Source organism: Dendropsophus ebraccatus, chromosome 7 (genome assembly GCF_027789765.1).
Source record: "Dendropsophus ebraccatus isolate aDenEbr1 chromosome 7, aDenEbr1.pat, whole genome shotgun sequence".
NCBI lineage: Eukaryota > Metazoa > Chordata > Amphibia > Anura > Hylidae > Dendropsophus > Dendropsophus ebraccatus.
In genome coordinates this window covers 128,502,927-128,520,834 of record NC_091460.1, presented here as the reverse complement: position 1 = coordinate 128,520,834, position 17,908 = coordinate 128,502,927, and the positions used below count along the sequence as shown (strand labels likewise).

The following is a 17,908-nucleotide window of genomic DNA, read 5'->3' as shown; positions in this document are numbered from 1 at the left end:
GGGAATGTAACAAGGGGTGTAGTGAGCATATGGACCCCACTGGTGACGGGCACAAATGTGGAACAATGTGGCGTGAAAATTAAATATTACATTTTTTACACTATAATGTTGGTTTAGCCTTGAATTTATCATTTTCACAAGGGGTTAAAAGAGGAAAAAAAAACAAAATGTGTAGAGCAATTTCCCCCGAGTCCGTAAATACCCCACATGTGGACATAAAGCGCCATGTGGGCGCAGGGCAAGCCTCCCAAGGGAAGGAGCGCCATTTGGATTTTGGATTTGGCTAGAATGGATGATGAAAGCCATGTCGCATTTACAGAGCCCTCGTGCTGCCAAAACACTGGAAACCCCCCACAAGTGACCCCATTCTGAAAACTGCACCCCTCAAGGAATCTAACAAAGGGTGCAGTGAGGATATGGACCCCTTGATGACGGGCACATTTGTGCCATGAAAGTGAAAAAATGAAATTTTTTACTTTTACGTCACATTGTTCCACATTTGTGCCCGTCACCAGTGGGGTCCATATGCTCACTGCCCCCCTTGTTAGATTCCTTGAGGGGTGTAGTTTCCAGAATGGGGTCACTTGTGGGGGGTTTCCAGTGTCTTGGCAGCACGAGGGCTCTGTAAATGCGACATGGCGCTTGAAATCCTTTTCAGTGAAATTCAGCTTCCAAAAGCCAATTGGCGCTCCTTCCCTTTGGAGGCTCGCCTGCGCCCCCTTGGCACTTTATCGCCACATGTGGGGTATTTCCGTACTCGGGAGAAACTGCGCTACACATTTTGTGTCTTTTTTTGCCTCTTATCCCTTTAAGAAAATGAAAAATTGAAGGCTAGAACAACGTTTTAGTGTAAAAAATAAATTTTTCTTTTTTCACGCCATATTGTTCGGAAAATCTGTGAAGCACCTATGGGGTCCAGATGCTCACCGCACCCCTTGTTACATTCCTTGAGGGGTGTAGTTTTCTAAATGGTGTCCCTTTAGGGGTGTTTTTTAGGTTTTGGCACCCCAGAGCCTCTGCCAACCTGAAGTGGTACAGTCAAAAATGACCAAATATAACGGAGGCGTTGAAAATCACTAGGCGCTCCCTTATATCTGAGGCTTGTGGTTGCGTCAAATAGCGCAATAGGGTCACATATGGGGTATTTCTATAAACTGCAGAAACGGGACAATAATTATTGGGGTGCATTTCTCTGGTAATAGGTTTATAATTATGAAAAATATTGGATTACAATAAAATCTCTGCACAGAAAATTAAAATTTTCAAATTCCTTACACACTTAGCTTTTATTTCTGTGACTCCCCTAAAGGGTTAAAACACTTTCTGGATATGCTTTTGCAGAGTTTGGGGGGTGCAGTTTCTGAAATGGGGTGCTTTGTGGGGCTTTCTAACATACAGGCCCCTCAAATACACTTTAAACCTGAACAGGTCCCTAAAAATATCTGATTTTGAAATTTTACAGAAAATTTGGAAATTTGCTGCTAATGTTTTAAGCTTCCTATTGTCTAAAAAAAATGAAAGATAGTTTAATAAATGCTGCCAACATAAAGTAGACATGTTTCTAATGCTATTTAATATATAATTTATGTGGTATAACCACTTTCTGTATACGCAAAAAAGTTTCAAAGTTGGAAAAATGCATTTTTTCACATTATTTGGGTATTTTTCATAAAGATTTGTTATGAGTATCGACTCAAATTTACCAGAAATGTAAAGTACAATATGTCACGAGAAAACAATCTCAGAATCAGCCGGATAGGTAAAAGCATCCCGAAGTTATTAATGACTAAAGTGACACAGGTCATATTCATAAAATTTGTCTCTGTCATTAAGGCCATTTCAGGCTCTGTCCTTAAGGGGTTAAAGCAGCTGATAAGTACTGGAAAACGTGAGATTTTTAAATAGAAGTAAATGACAAATCTCTGGCACTTGCTGTGACCAGTTGATCTGAAAGAAAAATTTTTTTGTAAGTGAACTATCCCTTTAAAGGGTTAGGAAAACAGATGACTATAATAAAAGCAGTTCCCTATTGTATACATGTGTCAGTGATGCCTGGATTAATAAATCATGCTGGGTTTCTCTCCTCATTCTATGGTGTTATAGCAAACATAAAACAGAGACCACAAAATAACCAAATGTATCTCGAATCGGCTTAATCTGACGGCCTGTCATTCCAGGAACATGACATTTGCAGATTCTTTGCCCAGGCATAAAATCTATTCTCTCCAATGACATAACACCACAGAGGGTGCTGCAGATAGCCTCCCCTGGGCTTCTCATCCACAATTATTGAAATCTCTATTTTTAGCCAGGAATCAATGGCATTTCCTTATGCAGGGTATCTGCCTTTTCACTGCTTGCAAATAAGAAACAGAAATTAAAGCACTGTTTAGCCTGTAAGGAGCCAGTATGCTTTGTCTTGACATTTAAGGACCTCACGTTCTAACAACCCAGCATTACTTAGCCATCCGAACTGAGCCAAAACTTACATTCCACCGCTAATATGTTTAATTTAGACAACTCGCTCACGTCCATTTTCGCTTGAGTAATAGATAAAACTGCGCTCATTCATTTCCTTGTTATACACAGTTTTTTTTAATTTTTAGGCCTAAAGTATAGTGTACCTTCAGTGAACTTACACTAAGGTTAGGTTCACACAACCCTTGTGGCGGATGTTTGCCGTATGCGTCAGGACATTCTGTAGACCTCTCCATCACCCAACGGAGGTTAAAAAAAAAAAAAAAAAAAAGTGTTATTTTGGCCTCCAGGTGTCTTTCATTGTTGATATCAATAATCTAAGCTTATCTGTTATAGGTTTCAATTACATGAATTGGGCCGTTTGTCTGCAGCACATTCTGACTTTTACCCTCAAGCTGCAAAAAATCCTCACTTCCTGGTTCACTTCTTGGTCTCCAGTCCTCTGTCCCCTCCCTTTTGACACCAAAGTCACATGATCTGTCTCTTCTGTAACACCTCATTTGTAACCCTGCCCACCACTGACATACCACCAATCAGTAAGCACCTGGCCAAGGGACGGGGAAACAACAGAACAGTGACAGCCTCCTGAGCAATATAAGGAAAATAAAACTAAAAATAAAAAAAATAAAATTTGTTTCATTTATCGTTCTGGATAGATAGATAGAGTTATGGGATGGATAGAAGATAGCTAGCTAGCTGAATAGATAGATACAGTAGATAGAGTGTTTTGTTTACAGCATTTGGCTGCGTTCACACTACGTATATTTCAGTCAGTATATTTCAGTCAGTATTGCAACCAAAACCAGGAGTGGATTAAAAACACAGAAAGGCTCTGTTCACACAATGTTGAAATTGAGTGGATGGCCGCCATATAACAGTAAATAACTGCCATTAGGCTGCGTTCACACTACGTATATTTCAGTCAGTATATGTATATTTCAGTCAGTATTGCAACCAAAACCAGGAGTGGATTAAAAACACAGAAAGGATCTGTTCACACAATGTTGAAATTGAGTGGATGGCCGCCATATAAGAGTAAATAACGGCCATTATTTCAATATAACAGCAGTTGTTCTAAAATAACAGCAAATATTTGCTATTAAATGGCGGCCATCCACTCAATTTCAACATTGTGTGAACAGATCCTTTCTGTGTTTTTAATTCACTCCTGGTTTTGGTTGCAATACTGACTGAAATATACTGACTGAAATATACATATACTGACTGAAATATACGTAGTGTGAACGCAGCCTAAGGCTATGTTCACACTGCGTATCTGTCCGGCCGCATATTTTCGCGGCCGGACATATACGCGGTAAACTCCGGACGGAGATTTACGCTACTTGCGGCCGGCTACGTACGGACCGCGAACTTACGCCCGAAGTCTACTTGCGCTTCCCGAGCGCCCTACGTAGCGATCTAACAGCGGTATTTTACTTGGAAATCTTCGCCTAGCCCCGGACACCCCACAGAACCTTTTGGATCGGCACAAAAAGCTGCAAAAATGAAGAAATCACCACTACGTACGGGACCGCATGTAACGATATGGGCGTAAGTTACGTCATTTTCGTCCGCAAACAATGGTCTGGTTCATTTTTTACGCCGCCGCGTACGATCCGGGCGTAAGTTCGTATGTAGTGTGAACTGTGCGCCCATAGATCGTATACTTTACATTATACGCAAACTACGTAAGTCTCCGGCCGCTTATTCACGGAATAGGCCTGAGCGGGGACCAGGTGAAGTATACACTCCGGGGTTGGGGGTAACGGGGCGGGCTGCGGACATACTCACAGTGGGATGTGCATCCTTCTGCGAGTTTGTCTGCCCATAAGTGCACAGGGCAGGGATCCGCAGCGGATCTCGCTGCAAATTCGCTGTGAGAAATCTGCTGCGCATCCGTTATGTGTAAATGCACCCAAAAGCAGAAGCAGATTGGGCCAACAATGAGCAGATCCTACAAGATTAGGCAGATACTTGACAGCTGGCTCTGAGATGCTCATGCCATCTTGGATATAGACCGTTTTTTAGAAAAACTTGGAACTCAGGCTATAAAGGTGGGTGATGGCTTATAATTCCCAGTGAGTAAGACCAGCTAGGTTATTTTTAGCTCTTGTGTGGAATACCCCTTTAAAGCAAATCTGTAGGCACCGGCGACCCCCTAAACCGCCACTACTAATGTATTGCCAGTAATGATCCATGTCTGGTCACTGGGTCCACTTCTTTCCTGGTTCCGGTACTTGCGTATATAAGAACTTTATTTCTGTTGTCCCAGTGTCAAAAAGGCGTGGCCTAGGGCATCAGTGCTCTAGGCCTGCAGCGCCTCTCTTTTTTTTATTTCTCGCCTTTCAGCTTCTTAGCCACACCCCTGGGATTGATTACCATGCAGCACTGAAGAAGAGAGAGGCCTAGGGCATGGGTTCTCTAGGCCCCACCTCTTTGACATAAAGCCGCTGGAATAAAAGTTATTTGTTAAGCAAGTACTGGCATCAGGAGAGAAGCAGACTCTGGGACCGGACATGGATCACAGCTGGCAACGCAATGGTACCAGCGGTTTTGGGGGGTGTCAGTGCCTAAAGATTCACTTTAAGTGCAAGGTCCTTTCTTTGGTTTAGGCTATTTATCTGCCATTTTTTGGGACATTTACTATAGCGGGATTTTTTCAGTGCAAAAGTAGCTGGAAACAGTAATTTTGTGAAGGGAAAAAGTTTACAATGTGCCTAATGTGACAGCATACGCCACTTTAAAAATACAAGCTGCTGGTAACAGCAAAATACTTAAACAGACTTTACATTTTCCCAGTTTTGTATTAACATGGGTATTAATATAAACTATAGAACTCTTCTGTAGTGGAAGTAGGACACAAGCGGATTAAAATACATTGACGATGATGAGAAGAGTTTTGGTACTACAGGGTAACATTGTCAAAAGGACTGTGGTGACATCTAGTGGATATTGTAAGTTATTACAGCTAGCCTGTGTGATCTCTCAAACCTTTTAGCACTTGTAATTACTAGTGAACCTTTTAACCCTTTGAGGACTACGCAAAAAATGACCCAGTGGACCTTGCAAATTTATATTTTTGTGTTTTCATTTTTCCTCCTCCCCTTCTAAGAGCTCTAGCACTTCCAGTTTTGTATCTACAGGCCATGTAAGGGCTTGTTTTTTTAGAATAGTTGTACTTTGTAATGGCGTCTTTCATTTTACCATAACATGTATGATGGAACCCCAAACATATAATTTATGAAGATATAAATAGGTGAAATCATAAAAAAGAATGCAATATGGTAACGTTTGGGGGGTTCCTCTGTCTCCGTAATGCACTATATGGTAAAAACAACATGATACTATTATTCTATAGGTCAGTCCGAACACAACCATATGCAGGTTTACACAGATTCTCTAATGGTATATATATATTTTTTCTCTCATTATTCTGCATTCAATATCTCACAATGACACCAAACTAAAGGGGAGATTTATCAAACATGGTGTACAGTGAAACTGGCTCAGTTGCCCCTAGCAACCAATCAGATTCCACCTTTCATTCCTCACATACTCTTTGGAAAATGAAAGGTGGAATCTGATTGGTTGCTAGGGGCAACTGAGCCAGTTTGACTTTACACCATGTTTGATAAATCTTCCCCTGAATATTTTAAATCTTTGATAATTTATTGAAAAGGAAAAACAAAAATATTACATTGATATGAGTATTCAGAGCCATTGTTCACTACTTAGGTCAGGGATGGGGAACCTTTGGCCCTCCAGCTGTTGCAAAACTACAATTCCCATCATGCCTGGACAGCCAAATTCCCAGGCATGATGGTAATTGTAGTTTTGCAATAGCTGGAGGTCCAAAGGTTCCCCATCCCTGACTAATGGTTCGTTTACATGAAGCGATAATTCGCCCAACCGATCATTTAACGATTTTGAAGCCACGATTTGGTTTTTATAACGATCAGCGTTTAGACGAATAAATCATAGGAAAAATTGTTAGAAAAATCGTTTTAAAGATCGCTTAAGCCCATCTCACTTGAAAGACTGTTAACACAAAGTGATCTGCGAATTTTTAGCGAACGACCAACGAAGATTTGAGAACACGTTAAAAGATCACAATGAGCGATTTTTCGTTCATCGCTTGATCGTTCGCTGTGTTTACACGAGCCGATTATCGCTCAAATGCGATCGTTATTGCGAAAATTCGAACAATAATCGTTCCGTGTAAATGCACCATTAGTTGAAGAACCTCTGTCATTGATTACAGCCTCCAATCTTCTTGGATATGATGCAGATAGCAGCCAGCTACTATACATACGATGTCCCAAAGCTTGCCCACCTGCATTAGGGCACTTTCTGCCATTCTTCTCTGAAGACACCTCAAGCTGGGTTGGATGGGGAACATCAGTGGAGCCATTTTCAGGTCTCTCTAGAGATGTTTGATTGATTTTAAGTCGGGGCTGTGGCTGGCCTACTCATTGACAATCAGAGTAATTGTTACTACTGTGTTGCCTTGGCTCTGTGCTTAGGGTCACTGTCTTATTGAAAGATGAACCTTTGGTGCAGTCTGGAACATTCTGGATTAGGACCCTGACCAGTCTCCCTGTACCAGCCACTGCCACCCCCCAGTATGATGCTGCTACCACCATGCATTACTGTGAGGATGGTATTTGGCAAGTGATGGGCAGTGCCCATCTTGATTTCATCAGACCAGAGAATCTAGTTTCTCACACTTCCTTGGCCTGCCCATTCACCAGATTTATTGCCAATCAAGCATTTATGGGACCAGCTGGGACACCGGTGTCGGCGACCTACGAGTGTGCAGGATCTACACCAACCCTCTTGACTCCAGTTGGTGTCTTCACTTTTTCTATGCTTCCTGGTTTGGGCTTTCCCATGATGCACTTGGTCTCCTGTGATGTCTAACTGACTCTTTAGAGTGTTTCAATTACTGGGAAAGAGCTTTTCGCTGGAGTACCCCTTTAAAAAACGCGCCAATTTTAGTTTTCGTTTTTTCTTCCTCCCCTTCTAAGAGCCATAACTCTTTTATTTTTCCATCTACTGGACCATGTGAGGGCTTGTTTTTTTCAGGAACAGGTGTACTTCGTAATGGTGCATTTTAATACACCATAAAATGAATGATGAAATCCCCAAAATATGGGGGGAAATTGGGGGGGGGGGGGGGGGAACAAAAACACAAATTTTAGTGTGTGTGTGGGAGGGTTCTTTGGTTACTTGATGTATTTTATGGTAAAACTGACCATTTATCTTTATTCTATAGGTCAGTCTGAATACAGCGATATGCAGTTTATATAGCTTTTCTAATGTTTTACGGTTTTTATTAACAGTAAAACTTATTTTTTTCAAATAGGTATATTTAACATGGCCCTATTGTGAATCTTATAGCGCATTTATTTTATCACCTACGTGGCTGTATGGGGCGTCATTTTTTGCGCCACAATCTCTAGTTTTTATAAGTATCCCATTTGTGTAGATGGGACGTATTGATCACTTCTCACAATTTTTTAAAATATATAAAATGTTATAAAAATTTTTTGTTCACGCCGTTCACTGTGTGGAATAATATTGTTTTATTTTAACCCTTTAAGGACCGGGGCAATTTTTATTTTTGCGATTTTGTTTTTTCCTCCTTGTGCATAAAAGGCCATAGCACTTGCATTTTTTCACCTAGAAAACCACATAAGCCCTTATTTTTTGCGCCACTAATTGTACTTTGCAATGACAGGCTGAATTTTTGCATAAAGTACACTGCAAAAGCAGGAAAAAATTCAATGTGTGGTGAAATTGAAAAAAAAAACACATTTTGTGTTTTTAGTGGATGTGTGTTTTTACACCGTTCGCCCTGGGGTAAAACCGACTTGTTATATATGTTCCACAAGTCGTTATGATTAAAACGATATGTAACATGTATAACTTTTCTTGTATCTGATGGCCTGTAAAAAATTAAAACCATTGTTTACAAATATACGTTCCTCAAAATCGCTCCATTCCCAGGCTTATAGCGCTTTTATCCTTTGGTCTATGGGGCTGTGTCAGGTGTCATTTTTTGCGCCATGATGTGTTCTTTCTATCGGTACCTTGATTGCGCATATACGACTTTTTGATCGCTTTTTATTAACATTTTTCTGGATTTGATGCGACCAAAAATGCGCAATTTTGCAATTTGGGATTTTTTTGCGCTGACGCCGTTTAACGTGCGAGATCAGGAATGTGATTAATTAATAGTTTGGGTGATTACGCACGCGGCGATAGCAAACATGTTTGTTTATTTATTTATTTATTTACTTTTATTAATAACCTGGGAAAAGGGGGGTGATTCAGACTTTTATTAGGGGAGGGGGTTTTTTATTAATAGCAACACTTTTTTTTTTACTTTTACACTTATACTAGAAGCCCCCCTGGGGTTAGGGTTATTCCCCCTGGGGGACTTCTAGTATAAGTGCTCTGATCTCTCATTGAGATCTCTGCAGCATAGATATGCTGCAGAGATCCATGAGATAGGCACTCGTTTACTTCCGGCTGCTGCAGCCGGAAGTAAACGAGTGCCGAGCCGGGGACGGCGCCATCTTGGAGCGGTCCCCGGCCGGCTTCAGTTACGGAGATTGCTCCTCCGGGATAACATCCCGGAGGAGCGATCTCCCCACTAGACACCAGGGATGACGCTGCGTCCGGTAATCGGATGCAGCTGTCAACTTTGACAGCTGCATCCGATTACTGTATTAGCGGGCATGGCGATCGGACCGTGCCCGCTAATACCGGCGGTCCCGGGCTACACGCGGCACCCGGGATCGCCGCGGTTCAGAGCGCGGCCGCCGCGCGGCCCCGCTCTCAACGTCCTTACCGACCGCAGGGCATAAATATACGCCCGCGGTCGTTAAGGGGTTAATAGACTGGACGTTTCCGCATGTTACGGTATACAATATGTTAATTTATTTTATGATTTTTATGTGTATTATTTATAAAATGGGAAGGGGGGGGTGATATAAACTTTTATTGGGGGAGGGGCTATGGTGTGTTTTTAAAAACATTTATTCATTTTTCTTTTTACACATTTGAAGTCTCCTTAGAGGACTTTTACACACATAGGGTATGTGCACACTGCTGAAAAGTGATGGAAACTCCGTCGCGTAATCCGCCGCTCGCAGACTGCGGCGTGCACGTCTCCGTCTGTGTCATAGACTCCATTCTATGCACGGGCGGATTCCTTCCTCCATCTAAAGAATGATCAAGTTAATTCTTTGGATGGAAGGAGGAATCCGCCCATGCATAGAATGGAGTCTGTGACACGGGTGGAGATGCGCGCGCCTGCCGCAGTCCGCGAGCGGTGGATTATATACACTGATCCCTGCTATGCAATAGCATAGCAGGGATCAGGGTTATTGGCGATCTTGAAGATCTGACTGCACAGAGGAAGGTAAGAGACCTCCGGCAGTCAGGCCATACAATCGGGACCCCAGCAGACACGCTGTGGGGGTCCTGATCGATACGTGACAGATGCGGCCGGTCATTAATGGTGGGGGCCCGACTGCTAATTGCTTTGTTTTCCTGTACTCTCTAGGGCTGCATCCAATTTCTCCAGTCACTAGTAATCAAACGCAGACCGAACAGGCCCGAGCATGCTCACGTTGCGCTCATGTCTAGTATACACACCTCAGACACTAGGGGAGATTTGTTAGAGTACCAAAGTTGCACATTATATTACCCTATTTTGTGTAAAAATTATTTATTTCTGTATGCCAGAAAATTAAAGCCAGGCTTTCATCTGGCAATCCGGCTGATTTTCTACTGCACCGGAAGGAAACACAGCCAGATAGCTGGATGAATGTAAGCCTGACCTAAATTTTCAGCTCAAAACGCATCTTTCAGCTCATCCCTTTTCATTTTAATTGGAAAGTTTACAACATTCGGTGTGCTAATAGTGCACAATGCCATATGTCAGAATGTGACTTGCAGTGTTCTGCTGTACAGCTGCCGTTGATAGAAAAAAAAGGGATAGAAAGCCTTGGTATCAGTTGTGTTCAGTTTCTGAAAAAATAAAAATAAAAAATAAAAACTGGAACAGATACAACTGATCAATGTAAACCCGGCCTCACATGGTTTAAAAACTACCGACAATGGAGGAAATGGATTATCTGCTTCTTTTTAATACTTTGTATACACCAGTCTCAGTTTTGTTAAATATATCAAATTCTGACTTTTTAACCCCTTCACGTCAGCAATCTGTATATATACGTTTCTATTATTATTATTTATTTATAAAGCGCACTTAATTCCAGAGCGCTATACAGGCGACAGGGGTAACAAACAGGAATATTACAAGATCAAAACACATTACATGAAGGCAGATGGCAGAATGATACACGGGGAAGAGAAGCCTGCCCGCGAGGGCTTACAATCTATAAGGTAATGGGAGAGAAACAGGAGGTAAAGTGCAGCCATTCAAGTGTGATGCAGAGTAATTGTAGGTTGTAGCCTTGTTTGAAGAGATGGGTTTTCAGGTTACTTTTAAAGGACTTTGGTGGATGACAGACGGATGTGTCGGGGTAGCGAGTTCCAGAGTATGGGGGAGGCTCGGGCAAAGTCTTTGAGGCGGTTGTGCGAGGTACGAACAAGGGGGGAGCGCAGACGGAGGTCACTGGAAGAACGAAGGTTACGTGAGGGATGGTAGCAGGATTTCAGGTCAGAGATGTACGGAGGGGACAGGTTATGGATGGCCTTGTACGTCATGGTCAACAATTTAAAGGGAATCCGTTTGGCAATGGGGAGCCAGTGGAGGGATTGGCAGAGTTGAGAGGCAGAGGCAAAGCGAGGGGAAAAGTGGATTAGTCGGGTGGCAGAGTTAAGGATAGACTGGAGGGGAGCAAGGGAGTAAGATGGAAGGCCAGAGAGGAGGATGTTACAGTAGTCCAAGCGGGAAATAATGAGAGCATGGACCAGCAGTTTTGTGGAGTCAGGGGTGAGAAAAGAGCGAAATTTGGAAATGTTTTTGAGTTAAAGGCGACAGGAGGTGGTCAGGGCCTGAATATGTGGCTTAAAAGACAGGGTAGAATCAAAGGTGACCCCAAGGCAGCGGACTTGGGGGACAGGGGACAGAGAGCAGTCATTGATAGTGATTGACAGATTAGACGGCAGGGTAGAGCGGGCTGGGGGGAAAGATCTGTTTTGTCCATGTTGAGTTTTAGAAAGCGGGAACAGAAGGAAGATATGGCTGACAAACACTCTGGAACACTCCTAGATAGCAAAGAGGTGACATCCAGACCAGAGAGGTAGATCTGGGTGTCATCAGCGTAGAGGTGGTACCTGAAGCCGTGGGACTCTATGATATGTCCCAGGCCAGAGGTATAGAGGGAGAAGAGAAGAGGCCCGAGTACAGAGCCTTGGGGAACACCAAATGTGAGCAGACGAGGAGAGGAGGTGGTGTGAGACACTAAGGGGGGCATTTATTAAGTCCGGCGTAAAAAATGCCCCCGCAGCTCCGGAGATTTATGTAGAGGCAGACTGCCTCTACATAAATCCCGTGCGCGCCGGTGCGCACCGCCGAAAACCTACGCCAGCTGAGGACTGGAGTAGGTTTTCGGCGTATATTTGGGCGGAACGGATGGTAAATTGCGCGGACTCTGAGTCCGCGCCCTCCGTTCCGCCCACTACACGCCCCCTTTCCGCCCCCCTGGCGTACTCGGCGGAAAGTGCCGATTTGCGAATATTTTATTCACAGATCGGCCATTTGTGTATAAAAAAATACACAAATCGGCACTTTCCGCCGAAAATCATCCGTTCGGAGGATGATACATGTGGCCCTAAAAGTGGGGTTGGAGAGGTAAGAGGAGATCCAGGAGAGGGCTGAGCAAGTGACGCCAAGGGATGAAAGAATTTGTAAGAGAAGAGAATGGTCGACTATGTCGAAGGCAGAAGATAGTTCAAGAAGATGGAGCACAAAATATTGGCATAAGGTTTTGGCAGTTAGCAGGTCATTGGCCACTTTGGTTAAGGCAGTTTCTGTGGAGTGGTGGGGGCGGAAGCCAGATTGCAGGGAGTCAAAAAGCGAGTTTGATGAAAGGTGGGAGGCTAGTTCATGGTAGACATGCTATTCTAGGAGTTTTGAGGCAAAAGGGAGAAGCAAGATGGGGCGGTAGCTGGGTAAAGAAGTAGGGCCAAGGGATGGCTTTTTAAGGATGGGTGTGATGGTTGTATGTTTATATGGAGATGGGAAGAATCCAGAAGTTAGTGATAGATTGAAGAGATGTGTTAGTGCTGGGACAAGTGCTGAGGAGAGGTTGGGGATAAGGTAGGATGGGATTGGGTCAAGTGCGCAGGTGGTGAGATGTGATGTGGAGAGTAGTTTGGAGAGATGTTCTTCCGTGATGGTGGTGGGGAAGAGCACTGGACAGGCATAAGGGGGGGAAAAGGGGACTGTAAGGTGAACACACAAAAACACAGAAAAATGCAACAGCTCACCGCAACAGCAAGATACAGACCCACCATAGACATGAAAATAGTAAAAAGCAGCCCCCCCAACTGCCCAAAAAATTCCCACAAAAATAATGAGTCTCTTGGTTACTATTTGCAAACAGCGTAAACTGCCTCACCACGATAAGGTGGACTCATATCGAGGCAGACCCTACACTGTATGTACACTATGGCCTCTCCATGGCGTATAATACGCCTATGCTCTGGGCATGCAAGATCCGTCTAATACCTGCAAAAATAATTGCATCACCTGGGTGAGACAGGTGGAGTGCACGACCAAATAGAGGCAGCCACTCCCCCAACTGGAAAACAGAAAAAAAGGAAAAAATTGGTCAGCTCTCCTAGAACACTGTTCACACTAGGCAGGAGCATGTTGCCATGGCTGAAATTGCACACACAAAAACACAGAAAAATGCAACAGCTCACCGCAACAGCAAGATACAGACCCACCATAGACATGAAAATAATTAAAAGCAGCCCCCCCAACTGCCCAAAAAATTCCCACAATAATATTAATATTTGGTCGTGCACTCCACCTGTCTCACCCAGGTGATGCAATTATTTTTGCAGGTATTAGATGGATCTTGCATGCCCAGAGCATAGGCGTATTATACGCCATGGAGAGGCCATAGTGTACATACAGTGTAGGGTCTGCCTCGATATGAGTCCACCTTATCGTGGTGATGCAGTTTACGCTGTTTGCAAATAGTAACCAAGAGATTTTTGTGGGAATTTTTTGGGCAGTTGGGGGGGGGCTGCTTTTAATTATTTTCATGTCTATGGTGGGTCTGTATCTTGCTGTTGCGGTGAGCTGTTGCATTTTTCTGTGTTTGCAATTTCAGCCATGGCAACGTGCTCCTGCCTAGTGTGAACAGTGTTCTAGGAGAGCTGACTGTAAGGTGAAGCTTACTCTGATGTCATCGATTTTCTGCTTGAACAATGTGGTAAAGTCCTCAGCAGAGATGAGAGAAGTGGGGGGTGGCAGTGGGGGGCGGAGAAGAGAGTTGAAGGTGTTAAACAGTTGCCTAGGATTGTGAGATAAGGAGGATATGAGGGAAGAAAAGTAGTCCTGTTTAGCAGAGGTGAGAGCAGATTTGAAATCAAGGAGTGCTTGCCTGTATGTCTGGAAGTGTTCCTCGGAGTGGGTCTTCTTCCAGCGCCGCTCGGCAGCGCTGGACACTCGCCTTAGTTTTTTGGTTATGTGGGTGTGCCAGGGCTGTCTGTTGATGCTTCGTGTTCTCTTTTTCGTAAGGGGGGCAACAGAGTCAAGGGCTGAGGTTATTGTGGAGTTGTAGAAGGTTGCGGCTGTGTCAGTGGCGTTCAGAGAGTGTATGGTGGAGAGTGGCGCGAGGGAGTCAGATAGTGTTTGGGTGTTGAGGTTTCTAAGGTTCCTGCGAGGGTGGGCAAGGTTCTGGACTGGGGGGGCAGATGAGGAGAAAAGAGAAGAGAATGTTAGGAGGTTGTGGTCAGAGATGTGGAGAGGTGTGCTGGTGAGGTCAGATATGGGGCAGAGGCGGGAAAAGATAAGGTCCAGTGTGTGACCCTTTTTGTGGGTGGCCGTAACGGACCACTGTGTGAGGCTGAAGGAGGAGGCTAGGAATAGGAGTTTAGAGGCAGCTGATTTGGATGTGTCGATGGGGATATTGAAGTCGCCCATGATGATAGTGGGAATATCTGTTAAGAGGAAATGTAGTAGCCAAGTGTTGAATTGGTCAAGGAAGGTGGTTGCAGAGCCTGGTGGTCGGTAGATGACGGCCACTTGGAGGTTAGAGGGGGAGAAGATTCGGATAGAGTGTACTTCAAAGAAGATGAGGGTGAGGGCAGGGACGGGAGGTGTTGGGGTAAAGGAGCAGTTGTCCATTAGCAGCAGGCCAACCCCACTACCCTGTTTATTGCCAGGGCGAGGGGTGTGAGTAAACTGGAGCCCACCGTACTAAAGTGCAGCAGGGGAAGCAGTGTCAGTAGGGGACAGCCATGTCTCAATTAGGCCTAGGAAAAAGAGGTTGTGGTAAAGAAAGAGATTGTGTATGAATGTAAGTTTATTGCGGACAGAGCGTGCGTTCCAGAGTGCAGCGGAGAAAGAGACAGGGGGAGGGGGGTCAGGACGGATGCATATAGTGTTAGAGGGGCGGCGTGATGTAGAGAAAGGCGGACGAAAGGAGGGAAGATGCAGGGTAGATGAGATCTGCTGGGGGGGGGGCCACACTATGTTATGCATCAAAATTCGCCTCCCCCGTGCTTCTCCCCTGCCTCCCCCCGTGCTTCTCTTCAGTCTCCCTCCGTGCTTCTCTTCTGCCTCCCCACGTGCTTCTCCCCTGCCTCCTCCCGGTGCTTCTCTTCTGCCTTTCTCCGTGCTTCTCCCCTGCATCCCCCCGTGCTTCTCTTCTGCCTCCACCCATGCTTCTCCGACCGGGCCTCCTCACCTCCACTAGCGGGGTAATAGTGACAGCCTTACGTAGCCCCCAGCTGTGTTCCTCCAATTCAATCAGCTCATAGCAGGAGTGTGGGGCCGCTGCGGCGGGCTGTGGCGCACGCGTTGATTGGATGCGTGCACCATGGCCCGCTGCAGCGGCCCCATGCTACCGCTCTGCATTGATTGGATTGTAGGAGCGCGTCTGGGTGCTATGGTGAGGCGGACGGGCAGCAGTGGCGATCTGCGAGCCAGATGCGGCCATCAAAAGGGCCGCATCTGGCTCGCAAAACCGGGGCAACAAAGATCCAGGGAAAGCAGGCATTTTATTCGGGGCATGAGCCCCGAATAAAACTGCCTAGCGATGCCACTGCCACCAACTATACAATACAGGTATACAGGACCTCCCAACTCTACACTACAGGAATACAGGACCCCCAACTATACAGTACAGGTATACAGGACCTCCACCAACTATACACTGCAGGTATACAGGACTCCCCAAACTACAATACAGGTATACAGCGCCCCCCAACTATACACTACTGGTATACAGGACCTCCCTCAACTATACACTAAAGGTATACAGGACCCTGTATATAACACTGCCAATGTTGTATATAACCAGGCTGTATATAACACTGCCAATGTTGTATATAACCAGGCTGTATATAACACTGCCAATGTTGTATATAACCAGGCTCTGTATATAACACTGCCAATGTGTATCCGGGGGCTGATTGGGTATAGAAAGGGTATAGATTGGCCTCCTGACACTTTATAACCAGCCAGCACGGCTGGCTAATATATATATATATATATATATATATATATATATATATATATACACTCATCTAGACTCTTGCAGAATTTTGCAATCGCTCCACATTGGAAATTGATCCATTATGTCTGTGACTATATTCTCACAGCCAGCAGAGTCTACATCAGCTGCTGCACTACTACTACTCTCATCAGCTGCTGCACTATTACTACTCTCATCAGCTGCTGCACTACTACTGCTCTCATCAGCTGCTGCACTACTACTACTCTCATTAGCAGCTGCACTACTACTACTCTCATCAGCTGCTGCACTACTACTACTCTCATCAGCTGCTGCACTACTACTACTCTCATTAGCAGCTGCACTATTACTACTCTCATCAGCTACTGCACTACTACTACTCTCATCAGCTACTGCACTACTACTACTCTCATCAGCTGCTGCACTACTACTACTCTCATCAGCTGCTGCACTACTACTATTCTCATCAGCTGCTGCACTACTACTACTCTCATCAGCTGCTGCACTACTACTACTCTCATTAGCAGCTGCACTATTACTACTCTCATCAGCTACTGCACTACTACTACTACTCTCATCAGCTGCTGCACTACTACTACTCTCATCAGCTGCTGCACTACTACTACTACTCTCATTAGCTGCTGCACTACTACTACTCTCATCAGCTGCTGCACTATTACTACTCTCGTCAGCTACTGCACTACTACTACTCTCATCAGCTGCTGCACTACTACTACTCTCATTAGCTGCTGCACTACTACTACTACTCTCATCAGCTGCTGCACTATTACTACTCTCATCAGCTACTGCACTACTACTACTCTCATCAGCTGCTGCACTACTACTGCTCTCATCAGCTACTGCACAACGTCTCTAATCAGCTGCTGCACTACTACTCTCATCAGAGCTCTAAGAGCATAAGAGCTGCACACACAGCGGCGACACCCGATCACTTCCTGTAGCCCCGTCCGCTCAGCATTGCCTCATTTCCGAGCCTCGGCGCATGCGCAGTCCAGCGGCACACAGCTCCAGCACGACTGTGTGGGTGGACTCGGCGCAGGCTCTGCCTCTCTCTCCCCGGGTATCTGCATCTTTGCTGCCGCTACCTGGCACAGCCTGAGCGCCGGGGACCCAAGTGCCTGACAGCCGAGCCGCAGCCATGGAGATATCCGAGAGCAGGAACAAGAAGGTGAAGCTGAGCAGCAAGCTGCAGAGCTGGGTGAGTGTGCGCTGCTGTCTGCCGCAGAGGACTCTGGGTGTCTGCGAACTTGTCCTGTACCTACATGTATAGAATATAGCCGCAGGCCAGTGCTATATCCTATACATGGGGAGGGGTGGCTGCTATCCCAGGTGATGGGGAAGCCCTGAGGGTATATCACTAGATTCAATATACATCACTGCTGGAAATGAAGCTTCTCCACTATTTTCCTACAGATATACAGAGGAATCTATAGAACTCGGTGTATATAGGCTATGTGTAGTGTATTTCATCTATTGCTTGTTATAGAGACCTCAGTATCAGCATCACAGACCGTGCCCTGACGCCTATAGAGAGATGAGCGGCGCAGGGTCTGGTGAGTGCCGCCCAACCTTGACTGGGTAGGGAACCTTGGCTCTCCAGCTGTTGCAAAACTACAACTCCCATCATGCCTGGACAGCCAAAGCTTTAGATGGGCTATGGCACACTGGGGCAGGCGGGATTCTGCGGCAGAACTTTCCGCCTGAATTACTCAGTG

At 45.1% G+C, this 17,908-nt stretch overlaps 1 protein-coding gene across 2 annotated transcripts in view; it reads left to right on the top strand.

Annotated features, from left to right (window-relative positions):
• The window catches only part of PAPSS1 (3'-phosphoadenosine 5'-phosphosulfate synthase 1), an 80,353-nt gene that overhangs the window by 6,858 nt on the left and 55,587 nt on the right, over positions 1-17,908 (top strand). Inside the window, exon 1 of one of the 2 annotated variants that reach the window (XM_069978438.1) lies at positions 17,193-17,391. The exons of the other annotated variant lie outside the window; for it this stretch is intronic. Within the exon in view, the coding sequence (XP_069834539.1) occupies positions 17,332-17,391 (60 nt within the window). The 5' untranslated portion in view covers positions 17,193-17,331. Of the gene's footprint in view, positions 1-17,192; positions 17,392-17,908 lie in introns of those variants that run through there. 2 annotated transcript variants of the gene reach the window in all.